This window comes from Chiroxiphia lanceolata, chromosome 8, assembly GCF_009829145.1.
Source record: "Chiroxiphia lanceolata isolate bChiLan1 chromosome 8, bChiLan1.pri, whole genome shotgun sequence".
Taxonomy (NCBI): domain Eukaryota; kingdom Metazoa; phylum Chordata; class Aves; order Passeriformes; family Pipridae; genus Chiroxiphia; species Chiroxiphia lanceolata.
In genome coordinates this window covers 7972274-7986168 of record NC_045644.1, presented here as the reverse complement: position 1 = coordinate 7986168, position 13895 = coordinate 7972274, and the positions used below count along the sequence as shown (strand labels likewise).

At 35.5% G+C, this 13895-nt stretch overlaps 1 protein-coding gene across 1 annotated transcript in view; it reads left to right on the top strand.

Annotated features, from left to right (window-relative positions):
* The window catches only part of ATRNL1 (attractin like 1), a gene marked incomplete at its 5' end in the record, with an annotated part of 477341 nt that overhangs the window by 101407 nt on the left and 362039 nt on the right, over nt 1-13895 (top strand). The window contains 2 exon segments of the mRNA XM_032694659.1: nt 3694-3826; nt 5103-5284. Coding sequence (XP_032550550.1) covers nt 3694-3826; nt 5103-5284 — 315 coding nt within the window.

Sequence of the window (13895 nt, the reverse complement as noted above, 5' to 3'; positions counted from 1 at the left end):
CCCACTTCGTCTCCTTCCTCACCCTTTTTTTTAGGAAACAACTGGAAATGCTTGCACTAGTTACTAAAAGAAATTGATTTTGATTCTTTATATCCTCAAAATAACTCTTTCTATTTCTACACCAAACTCCAGATGCAAACAGCAGTCCTGAGGGGTGCACTTCAGGAATTAATAAAGAATGTCTTCCTTCTCCCCTTCCATTGTCTTACTCCTCTACAGTAAAAACTGAAGTAATCAGTGGAAATGGGGTAGCTATAACTATGTGCTCCACTGGTTGTCTACATTGTTGGCCTATAATCCTTCAGTTTATAGAAGTGTTAACTGCCACACTAAAAGATTGCAAATAAAGTAACTTATCCCCTTAATTACTTAGGGAAAGTATTCTACAGGCTTGAACTGCAGCAGTAATATAATACTAAGCTTTACTTGGAAAGTAGTGTTTTCCTTTCAAAACCATAGAATTGCTTGCAAATAAATTGAAAAACCCCACTTATAAAATTTCAGCTCTTATTCTGACTCTTCACATTAAGCTGGTTATAAAATCTACTCTTTTACTATAACAAACATAGGGGAGGGCAGAGTAAAAGGAGGACACTTACTCAAGTGGGATCAAGAACACTGAGCAATAGCATGTGAACATAATATTTTTTTGGTCAGAGTATGGTCTCTGATGTGTCTTTTCAAGTGGAGTGCATGTGATTTTTCCTATTTGGAGAGACTGTGATGGGAAGAGGCGCAGCTGAAGTGTTTCTGCATCCACCCTGTATTACATTTTTGAAAGCCTTATTGCTTTCAGAAGCTCCAAAGGGGACATGTTCCTGTAACAGGGACATGTTTCTTCTCTGAGACCAACCACACCCTTACCCCCAGCAGCAGTCTCTGAATTTCATTGTGTTGGTCTCCACACATGCAATGTGATAAAGCCCCAGCTGATGTCGGTTATCTAAATACAACACAAATTGGTATCTGATGTGTAAGTATTGTATATCTGAGTGTGGCAACATAAACTAAGCATTGTTGAACCCATGAAGGGTATGATAAAGAACATCCTCTTTAGGGATATGGGATCCTAGAGGATGCTTCAAAGAGAATTATAGTCCTACATTGTTAAATATTTTTATACAGTGCCTTAAAGACAAGAATAACTTTCTTTTTGTAATGCTTGCATCGCTTCCAGAAAGTTATTGCCCTCTTTCATGATGGGAGTCCTTGGGAGATACACTAATACAAATAATAATAATTACAGCAATCTGCTGACATTTGAGGAATTCAAAGAATAGTCAAGAGGAGATGTATTAAGTAGTAGAAGGAAATATGAATAGAATCAAATTTATTACTAAGGAGTATCCAGTAGCAAGTTTTGGGAGTAGTTTCTGAGAAATAATACAAATTTACAAGTTAATAATTTACAGTTGGACTAGACAAACTAGACAAGGTGTACTGTTAACCTGAAAAGTCCAGGGGGAGGAAAGAGGTACATAATTGAATAGCAATTTCTGAAATTCTAAGATAAACTCCTGTAGTATTTTCATTCTACAGTAAATATTCAGAAAAATCACTGTAGTCTGTAAGTCTGTCTATATATCACCATATCAGGGTCAGTACTTAAAACATCTAAGTAAATCAGACATAAGAAGGAAGCTTTATACAGAGCATGATTTACTCATATTTTGGTGTGTAAACATTATAAATATCCTAGAGCAATATAGCACTTCTGTAACAGATGGGCTGTCATCTTTTTAAATTTCATTGGGTTTGGTAGCTTAAGTTATAACCTTAATATTGTGTTAATATGAATTACCTATTGGATTCACATCTACATTCAACTAATGAGATTTTCAGGCGAGCAATGTTTAAATTGGATTTAAGGGAAATAAGTGCTGGGAATAAGGGAATACAAGAAAGAACATTATTGTAGAATAGTCACTACTACTTTGAATTTTATTTTAAACATTAAATAACCAGCACACAACAAGCTTCACGATTAGAAAGTAAAAGAACAAATATCTTGGTTTAGTTGGAAAATTGTAATCTGTGTGTAATACCACTGAAGAGCATGTAATTTAAAAAAAAATCTGAGTGTTAAGGGTATGTCAACATGAAGTGTTAAAGGTCAGTATTAGTTGAGATATTGTAGGGGAGCAGATGATGGTTACTTAGGCTCTAAAATTCACTTCAAAGCATCTCTCAGGAGTTTTGTGAGTGTGCTTCACGATGGAGTGGAACTGAGCGTGGGTTTGTACCAAAGGTTTTTGTGCTTTACTGTCTGCATGCATTTATTGGCCTAAATAGACATTCTGTTACTTGATGGCATCGTCTTTGGCTCTGTTTCGTACTGTGGTGTCGATGCTTTCTACTAGAACTACTTCTCTGGTTCTTTTTGCTTCACAGTAGCGAATTTTTTAGGACAAAAAAATAGTGAGCACCTTTTATAATAAGCTTACTGGTGAGCATCTGATCCAATAAAAGCAAAAAATTAAAATACAGTAAGGTCCCTAAACAGCAGTGTTCTTCACCAGGAATTAAGCTGGTTCTGTGTGAGATTGAGAATTCATTATAACAATTGCATTATTTCAGGACTTTGAAAAAAAAATAAAAATAAAAGGAGACTTTTTGCCTCCCCCCCTTCCCTATCAGTGTCCATATTGCAGTATCAGCAACTGTGTAGCTTACTGTCATACTGTCCCTTAATATGTTGTTTAATCATACTCCAGGAGACTATTAGAATGGAAAGCAACCAAAATTTTCAATAAATCGTGCACTTGCAATCCAAGTGCAATCCATTTTTGTTGCTATGCATTAATTTAATCTTTTGTTATTAGAGAGAGACAAGAGTTGTGAGGGTTTGACAAGAAGGACTTGCAGAGGTCCCTTCCAATCTCAACCACTCTGTGGTTCTGTGAGTATAAAGCTGTCTTGCATCAGGACTTACTTCTAATTATTACCGTGAAATTAAGTTGGTAGAGACAGCCTTATGGATGAACTGATGCACTGGCTGAGGATTTAGAGCAGTTCATTAAGTACAATATCAATATCATGTCTTAATTAAAAGTACTATGCACAGGGAAGAAAGATTTGTATCCAAAATGCCTAACTTGGAAAGGGAGACTTCAGTTTTCAGGAAAAAAAGAAAAAAAACCCACCAAACCCCCCCAAGCCCCCCAAGTAATAATTCCTTCACTGTTACTGCTTTACTGGTATACTGAGATAACAGAGATATAATGTTATCCCTGGTTTTATGTCATGTGTAGAACATATTTTTGCAGCTTTGGTGAATGATATGTAATTATTTTGTACCTTGTCCATTTTTAAGTTCTGTTTGACTATTACACTTTCTTTAACCTGAATAGGATGAAATAATTTAGTGAGAGTGTAATTATCTTAGAAATAGAGATTTAGTTTAGTTGTTTAAGCTCTTCCTGGTCTCTGTACAGGGAATTGACCTCTTCAAAGTACTGTTTGACACTCATAGTTGTGTAGAACAGGTGGGGTGATTTGTGCTCTGGAGATCCATTTTTTACTTTCAGCAACTGCTAAAGGAATCTGGACAAAGAGCTTAAATTCAGCCTGGCTTTTAGGTGGCCATGATTTTCTGGGAGGGATCCACCTGCTCTGTATTTCAGTTTTGACTTCTGTCTTTTTAATAGTTTGACTTATGCTTGAGGTCCTGTTTTGTCCATTTTATCTTTGTAGTCAGTTAAAAACTACACCAAATGTCACGTGAGAAATGAACAGATCTGCAATAAACTGACCAGCTGCAAGAGCTGCTCCCTGCACCTGAACTGCCAGTGGGACCAGAGGCAGCAGGAGTGCCAGGCACTACCTGGTAAGGGCTGTGGGGTGACCACGCTGCTTTTCAGAGTTGATTTCAAAACTGAATAAACCTTGTCTGCTGTTGCCAAAGAATATTGATTCAATGAATAGACTTGGATTTGTTTTGTTTGTTCTGACTCGCCTTGTCTGTCTGTGCCTGTACAGGTGAACACAGATGTAATTACACCACTGTTTGGGGTATCAATGTTACCTTTAATCTAGTTAGGAGGGATAATAACATTAGCCAAGGCATAATGGCATGTACCCCTGCAAAAGCCAGTGACAAGCTCCAGCCTGTGGGGACCACTGAGTGCAGAGCTGAATTGCCATACTGAGTGTTTTACTGTTACATATGTACTGACATTGTTACTTTTGCTAGCTGGTTTTACTTTATAAATTGTAATGCAATTATACTTCAATTTTCCTGTGCAAATAGGGCCCAAGATCTAGTTTCTTGATTGTCTGATGTTGGTACTACTATGAAAGCAGTGAATATTAAAATGCTAATATGAAATATTCTCAGAAGGTGACTGTTAAGATTCTGAAATAATATTTATTCTGTAATTTATATTCATAACTACGTATATGCAGTTAGATGTCAGAACCTTTTCCGTTTGATCTTTATGTCCAGATGAAATTAATGAACACATTTTTTTACAGAGATTATTCATTAAATAATTTCAGTCAGTTTATTCTGTGCAGTTTAAAACTGAATATGTGCATTCTTTGTAAAGGTTGACTATAACAGTTGCTCCGAATTACTTACTTATCTTTTAATAGTTACCTGAGTGTGAATAAAGCTGTAAAATGTTGAAGAGGAAATGTTCTCAAGATATTATCAGAATTTCCTATCATTCTAATTGCATTTGTATTTAGGCAAGTATAAATGCAGAGATAGGATGATAAAGGTGGGGTAAAGTAGTGATCTCTTAATTCTACATAAAACTGAAGTAAAGGGATGGGTTAAAACACTATTATTTATGTACATAATCTAATCTTAATGTTGTGCTCAATTCTGAGCAAGGAAGAAATATTGACAAAAAATTATTGTTATGCTGAAACTTAGCATATATATTTTAAAAACGTAAAAAATAATTATAAGTTTCTTTCCATAAAAATACACTAATTTGTATGATGCTACTTGGTATTTCAGAATTTATGTGACATGAAAAGGAAAATTGAGTGTGGGATGTATTTAATTTATGATCTTGGGAAGTTTAAATTCAGACTCCCTTGGGTTTTTTAGAAGTTTTTTGAGATCAACTTTAATCATATGCTTTTTGCACTAGCTCATCTGTGTGGAGAAAGATGGAGTCATATTGGAGATGCCTGCCTCCACATAAATTCTAGTCGTGAAAGCTATGACAATGCTAAGCTGTATTGCTACAACTTAAGTGGAAATCTTGCCTCATTAACAACCTCAAAAGAAGTGGAATTTGTTCTGGACGAAATACAGAAGTATACACTTCAGGTAACTTGAGTAACTGTAATTGATGCTTATGTGAAATAAATTTCCTTGGAGAAATCTGTTTCAGGCTTTTGTCCAAAGACAGGAAAGTTTATGCCTTCAAAGAAATGTGACATGGTGTTAAAGACTGGTATCAGTGATGTGTAGGTATTAAGGAAATCTTACGTTTAATGCTAATGACACAGCAGTTCCCAAGTGTTTCTCCTTACCTGATTTGAATGTTAAAAGTTACTGTTTACCTGTGAGAGAATATTTGCTCAAGAGAATGAGTGAATCACTTTGGTGTCCTGGTTTCAGCTTTGATAGAGTTAATTTTCTCTTTGGTGACTGGTACAGTGCTGTGTGTTGGATTTAGTACAAGAATAATGCTGTTCAGAAGAGGTGCTTGAGGACTGGGAAAAAGCAAATATCACCCTGGTCTTCAAAAAGGGCAAGAAAGGACCCAGGGAACTACCAGTCAGTCAGTCTCACCTTAATCCCTGGAAAGGTGATGGCAGCGCTTCATTCTGGAGGCCATCAATATCCACATGGATGATAAGTAGGTGATCAGGAGTAGCCAGCATGGATTCAGTAAAGGTAAATCATGGTTGACAAACCTGATTGCCTTGTACGATGGAACAGGTACCTCGATGGCTGAGGGGAGAGCAGTGGATATTGTCTACCTGGTCTCCAGCAAGGCTTTTGACACTGTCTCTCGCAACATCCCCATGGGCAAACTCAGGAAGTGTTTCGCTGGGGTTTTATTCCTCCCTCATTTTCATTACTATTATTATAATAATATTTTGTTTTAACTATTAAACAGTTCTTATCTCAACCCATGAGACTTACTTTTTCTTTCCAGTTCTCCTCTGTGACAGAGTTGGGGGAGGTCAGCAAGTGGCTGAGTGGTACTTAGTTGCCTGCTGTGGTTTTACCATGAATTCTTGGAAATACCAGCCCTAAATACACTATGACAAGAGGAATCAAAATACTCTTCACTAACAGAGAAAACCTGACTTTTCACACCAGCGTCCATAAAACTGCTCAAAGGATTGGTTTCGGGTGGTGAATAGCTAGGCTACCAGCAGTTGAGGACAGTGAGGCACTAAAGATGTAAACTTCTCCAGAAAAACCTAACTTCCTGCATAACTGGCATTTGGGATCAAAGGGTTACAGAGAAGCTGTGCTAGTATGTGAAACATAGAAATTCTCTACATAGCAGCAGTGGAATTAGCAGCAGCTAATTAACTTTCTCTGATGATGGTGAGGGAGAGAGAGGGCTGAAAACTCTTCCATGCCTCTGGCAAATACAGCAAGCTACCATCAGAATATTCCTTAGAAAAGTGATCCATATTAGTTTTGTTAACTGTGGGACAAGAGAAGAGAAGATTAATTACCTGTTCCTGGGTGGTCAGGTTCAGTGTTTTAGCAGTTTAATATTCGAATTCTTATTGCTGTTTTTAAACATAATTGGTGCAAGTATATGAAATATAAGTATGCTCAAAAATGTCAAACCCAATAGTGGGTTGACATCCCATCAGATGGGATGTCTTAGCAGAGTAAGATTCCATTACAAGCAAATTAGTTCTTCTTAGCAAATGGCATTTTTAGAAGTGTGTATTTTGTTTTGTAAAAGATACAGCATTTCTTTGTCTGTATAAAATCCTCAAATTTTAAAGTAGCTTAGGATTTTACAGTTACAGGACAATGAAACATAATTGTGAATAATAATTAAAGCTTATATAAAACTAGTATGTTTGATTTATAAAGTTTTTATGCTGCAGATGAATTGAAGAAGCACATGAAGGAAATAACAATTAAGGATCATCTTACTGAATCTGAAAGCAAAGGTTTAGGGACATATATTGTGAAACAAAATATTGTTTAATTATCCTTTTTAGCATTCCATTTTGAAAAGGAGATACAAACATCGGTTAAGTACTTGATGTTTTTACAGAGCAGATTTTTTTTAAATGGAAAGATATTTATTTTTTATTATTTGTTAATAGAGGAGAGAGAAAGTAATTCTATGTCAAAAGTTCTTCTTTGATATTGTATTTAGTGCAGCCCTTGAAACACATTCTGTATTTCAGAACCACTCTTTGATACAAGTTAACATTGAAAATGTAGTTAAAACCAAAGCAACAAAACCTTGTTAGCAACACAATTGCTATAATTATTTAGTTTGCTGCCTTTTTTTTTTTTTTTCTCTTCCTGAATTCCTACTAAAATACTGCACAGGAGGCCTTCGGATGTGATAATGTGTGATAGAGTATTGATATGACTGATATTGCCTGGCTGGCTTGAGGTGTAGATGAGAAATAGCTTTTTTTTAGTGTTTGGAAACAAGATTTTTCTTACATTTCAGACCTTAGAACTTCTACAAGGTGACATCCTGTTGAGTGTATCTTTAAATGAAGTATGTCATGAGCCAATGTGATGATGTAAATTTGAGATACCTCAAATACAGTTTATGCAATTGTAGAGAAATGTATACACTTTAAAAGTATATCTTGGGTTAAACAATCATTCAGCTATCAGAATCTCTAAAGAAATGCTACCATGACTTATCCTGGTGTTTTCAGTGGCAGTCAGGAAAAAACTCTCAATTTCTTTCATTCATATCTGTCCATCCAGTTGCATTTGTTCAGTGTGTGACAACGTAAATGTGTTATCAGGTGTGACAGAGGCTCTCTGGAGCTTCTTGATCTTCTTTTGTCTGCCTTTTCCTCTCAAACTGCAATCATAATGATTTAAGGAGTGAGATTTCATTTTAGATGTCTTATTTCTGTAACAGGTGGTGGTGTGGAAGTTCACAAATGTAGTCAGAGCATCTGTAAGGTGAACATCATGTCTTAAATCTCTTTTATCTGTAGTGGAGTTTGACCTGTGTAGTTAATATCAAAGACTTTGAAACCTTTAGCCTGAAAAAACAAAGGTTTCACAAGTTTTCAGGATTAATGAATTTGTCAGAGCAACATTTGGAAATTAGAATATGATTCTGATTTTATATCTATGTTATTTGGTATTCTTATATTGAGAAAATAAAAACAACTGTTGTGTATTTAACAAACTGTTAAAATAGTAAATGCTACACTCTGGAAGGACTTCAGAGTTCTTTATTGTTCATAGAAACATTGTGTGACTTTTGTTTCCTAATACACAATTTCCTTGTTCTGGCACAAATTTAGGACAATTTCTTTATCATGTTTGGAATAACACATTGATGCTTTGGAAAGATTAAGCAGGAGGAGGCTACCATTGTCTCCACAGCCTATCCAGACCTCACTGTGTAAATAATTTCTCCTAATCCCTATACTAAGTTGGAAATCCTTTTAGGTTGCCTCCTTTTAAAGTGTAAGCAGAAAGTTCTTTTGGTACTAGAGAAAAAGACAAAGGTCTTTGTGGTATGAAGTCAAAACACTGTTGATTTTGCAGATGTATTCTGAAACTACCACAGATAGTTTTAAAGTCTAGTTTGTATTTTTCATTAAAAATAAATTAAATTCTTTAAGAGAATACCAAAGTAAACATAGTGCAGATTACCACACTAAAGCAAAATGACACTTGATATTTTTTCTTGTATGCTTTTTTTGACCTAGTAAGCAAAACATTATGAAAGAGAAGATTTGAAGTTTTCTGCAAAGTAGATTAAACAGCAATATGAGGTTAATTAACTGTTCCTGCTAATATTCAAATGTTGTATATTCATTTAAAAGTGCAATTAGCTCTCTTGGGAGTTTGCTTGCAACTGTGGGATTTAACTAAAAATAATAATTTTCTTATTAGCATTCAATAAATTCTGAGAAGATGTAGTTTTGGTGTAGTAAGCATAAACAAAGAAGAAAACAGTTTTACACAATGCCTTTCATTATGTAAACTGTTTGCAACTTTTTCTTTGACTCACTGCTCACAAGGCTAAACATCTTTTTATAAATTACACTTGAGTTCAGGTTGCAGTTAATTAGTGAGCTTTGCCTAACAATGTTATTCCTTGTTAGTTCAAAGTATTTTCAGAGGGCTGTATGTTTTTGTGGTTTTATCATATGTGTGGTTGTGGTGAAGCTGACATCTACTTTTCTTTTTTACTGAATTACACTCTTTATTACAATTTCTAGCAGTCCCACTTTCCTATTGTGGTTTTGGAAGTCTAATAAATTATTTCAGCACTTTGTCTCCATGTTAGAGTCATTACATTGAGTGTCTATTAGCTCACCACTGTCTTCCTATGTTCAAGAAGTGAAGCTCAACTCACTTTGGATGCCTGAGAAGAGAACCAAAATTTAAAAAAAAAAATTGTCCCCTATAAATAAGAAAACCCAAGAAGAAACCAAAGTTCCACTGGAATACCAGCTATAATCTTTGTAGATGGAAATTGGGAAGTTCTATTTTTTTCAGTTTGCCAGAGTGTACATTTTTTTTTAACCAATAGCACTACAGAACTTTTTAAAAAGAGTAGGAGAATTAAGTGTTCTCATGACATAATGTGTGACCGCCTACTACTAATTGCATCTAGATTTCATCATATGTGTCTAATAGATACTGAAACCCTTAAAAATCAGGAAATTTGTTCCCGCTGCTTAAAATGTGTCATTCACTGGGTAAATATTTACAAAATACGAAAAGTGCCAGTATCTAGCATAGTTAGAATGGTGCATAGTTCAAGAATGGAAACCAAGCAGTGTGACTGTACATGGGATGCATGGTTTCTCTTCAGATAGTTGCTATTTGCAGGAAGCAGGTTTTTTTTCTTCATAATGATGCACGAGAGAGGCAAATTATCTGCAAGCCCTTCTCCAGTCTGTGAATTTTATGGAAATATCAGTACCAAGAGGCCACTGTATTTTAACAAAGTTTAATTTTGTGTTTCATCCTAGAATAACTATGTAACTAGAAATCAAGGAGTTTGAACAATTCTTGATAAGTTTGTTGTGTTAATAATGTGTTGTGAGGCACATAATAGAAAATTAGACAGAATTGTGTTGTACACTTCCAGGACAATTTAAGACCCAAAATAAAAGGAATTAAAGTAAAGGTGGAGATAAATTTTTGAAAGAGATATGAAATTCCTAAGTAATTTGCATAATTAAGAAGCAAAGGAGGTTTTTGAGCCTCAGTGGTAATTGGCTATTCAGTAAAGGTATACTTACTCACTCCACTCATCTGCAAATTATTCAGCCCTCATTAGATTAGTGCTGAAGCAGCACTAGTACCTGAAAAAATGTGTCATGACTACAAATGATTCCATTCACTATAGATCTCAAGACAACTTAATCCGATTTAAATTCTCTGAGTAAACAGTAGATTTAACATGAAATATCAGCTTTTTGGTTAAGATTACACATTTTTCCTTTCTAACATAGTTCCATAATTACTATTTAAAAGAAAATTATGATTATGTAATTTAGAATAAGAGAAGAGCATATTTTTGAAGTCATTAGTCATCAGTATTTAACCAATTCCTGTAATGACTGAAAGCTGACCTTATGTTCAGTTCAATAAGACTGTAGAGGAGAGTACAGGATGATGTTCTATTGGTATGCATTGTATGATTGCAATTTTGTTCCTCTGTCACATGAAAATAAAGCCTTGCCCAAAAATTTTTCTCAGAATTAAATAATTCTGAAATCTTTCTTAATGTAAAGGTTTATTTCTCACTTAAAAAAGGTTTTTCACCAACTTGTTATCAATGTTATAAAATATTGTTCTATGAAAACAGATAAACTGTGACTAGCTGTATTTCAAACACAAATATATAACTTCCAAGATGGGCTGTGGCTTCTAAAAAATAACCTAGAAAGATATGGTTGGGAGGACAAACATATTCTAGAGATGATTCTGAATTTTAAATAGTGTAGTGGGATAAAGCTATGAAATATGTCTCAAGATATATTTGATTATATTCTCCATTGCAACATTAGTAAGGTGCATTACAACTTTTCCCAAGATGGATTTGATCACCTACTGTGTATTGCATTGCTTTCTTTCACTGTAAAATTTTACTTTGGTAACTTCTCTGTGTTTTTCCTTTCTCCTCTTTTTCTTTCTTTTTGTTTTTTTAATAACTTTTTTTTTTTGAGTAAGTTTGGTTGTGGTTGTTGTTGCTTTAACATGAATTGTACATTATGTATAAAGGGAGTTTTTGTATAGGTGCCTAGATAGAAAGAAAGAAGAAGTCTTCAATCTCTCTGAGGAGTGGCTTTCTTCCTACTTATGTGTTGAGTAAAGATTGCCTGAACTTCCAGTAAAACTGGTATACTTGAGAAGAAAAAAATAGGCACATTTGGGGCTGATTTTCTATCTGCAAGTGTTTTTCTGAAACATTGATTTGTAGTGTACTTTTCACCCACCTGGTTTGATAGCAAATATTTCTCAAGAGACCTGCAACCTCGAATCCTGCATCAGCAACTTTTGGGTACAGAGAACTGGCAATCTCATTTCCTTCCTGTCTGATCCCCTTTAGAAGCATCTTTGGCAATATATCAAAGTAAAGGAATCAGTTTCCTACATTCATTTTGCATTAAATGAAAGAACCACACAGTTCAAGTAAAGGATGTTCAACTCTCATTATTTCTTACTCCTGAAGAAGAAACTGGATTGGCATTCCCATTCAACACATTTGAAGTCCCTCAGTTGCTTCAAGTACTTTGAGACTCCCAGCTATTATGACTGAACCTTTCCTCTGTTTGAGAGATAATTTATAGTAGATTGATGCTTTTCTTTTTGGAAGAAATTAGTTTGATAGTCACAGAGCCCTGGCAGCTTCAGGTGTCACATGTGGAACTTCCTGAATTCTCTCTTCACAGTTGGATTTTTCCTGTTTGCTTTTGTGCAGTGAAGCAGCAGTCATTTTTGCTGCTAAACTTTGGTGATACCAACACACACTCTACTGTTGCCAGCAATCTTCACCTGTGGCCCACCACATCATGGAATTGATGCCACATAATTGAATATGCGCATTTAGCACATCATTGGGGCATCTGGGTGGCCTTACTTGGATAATCTATCTTTGGCATGCCCAGAGCAGCATAAGCAAACCTGTAAGGTCAGAGCTTTGGCATGTATTTGATAGCACACTCATCAGCGTTCACGTCTGTGTTTTGATGTCCTGTACTAGCAAAGAGCCAAAGATGGTACATATGGAATTTGAGATGCCTGACATGAGGACTATAAGCTGTCCAGGGAGTACAGTTATTAAGAATGATTGTGACTATGGTATGTTTTGCTCTGATAGCAGTCTTTCATTTCAGGGATGCTGCTTTTATCTCCTGTGGCTGCTTTGGCTTTCATGATTCTCTCTGGGGCTTCATCATCATTAAAGGGGTTCCAGGACAATCTCTTACTCAAACAGAAGAATTTATCTCCAATGTCACTGCTGCAGTGTCAGTTTTCATTATTGACCTAACATGCTTTTCACCATAGCTGGAATAGGATCTCTTGTTTTTTATATACTGATGCTGAGGCCAAATTATTTGGCAGTGCAATTGAAGCAGTCAGTAATATGTTGAAGGTTCTCTTGGCTGGAATCCCTTGATCCCAAAGTAGGCATGTGTTTGTCAGCAATTTACCCTGCCTAAGACCCTGACATTTTTTTGTACGTGCTTAGTGTGCACACTCAGCATTCTACAGAGGGATGTCTAGAGATGTGCACAGATATCTAAGGTTTTCTGAGGCACATGGACTATGTACATGGACAGCAATCTAGGCAACAAATAAGACAAAAAATATATTGTCTACCATTTTCCAGATGCCCAAGTTGCACTTTGACTTTGCATCATGTTCTTTCTGGTATCCAGAATATAGGAGCTCTTACAGACAATGGAAAGTTGGTCACCTGGGGTAGCAATCAAGTTATGAAGTAAATACAGAAGTAAGACACAAGAATGGGCAGTGGTATATTTACTGGATGTTCTTGTTGCTGATCAAGAGAAGAGTGCATCACTGCTTATGGAATGGGACATTTCTTAGTAATTTTCTGGTTTATATAAGTTTTTTTCTTCTCTTAGGGTTGTTGTGGCAATTTTTGTTTGATCGTGATCTCAGCTGGTAGTACAGAAGAAGAAGAGAGCATAGGGAGTACGTTTTAGGAAGGTCAGGAATATTGATTATCTACCTACTGAATTTCTAAAAAGATATTTACACACTAGTATTTTTGAAGCAAACTTAATAATCCTTCACATTTCAATTTGGTCTAACAAGGCAGAGGGGAAAGAAAATCAGAGCATTCCTCTGACTGGATGTAGAATTAAGAGTGCTGAAAGATTTATTTATTTTTTTTTTTCAGACATGGGTTAAACCTGAGTGGCCAAAGAAAGATGTGAGATCAAAGATAAGAGATCAGTCTGATAGAGAATGGCAGTAACTCTTGGTTCACTTGTGAAATAGCACATAGATCTTGAACCGTGGCAGGTCCCCTTTTGGTATATTATAGTGTCTTACTTGCCTTGGCCTGTAAATTAAATCAGTGAAGAATCTAATTCACAATCAGATCAATATATCTGCTCTGGAGCTGACAATGTCTGTTCTCTGCCTGGTATTAGCAATACAGACTTTAGACGATGGAATATTATCTATTCTTTTCCTGAACTTTGATTTTTCAGAGTTGTTGTTAACTTATGTGTATTTTATTATCCAC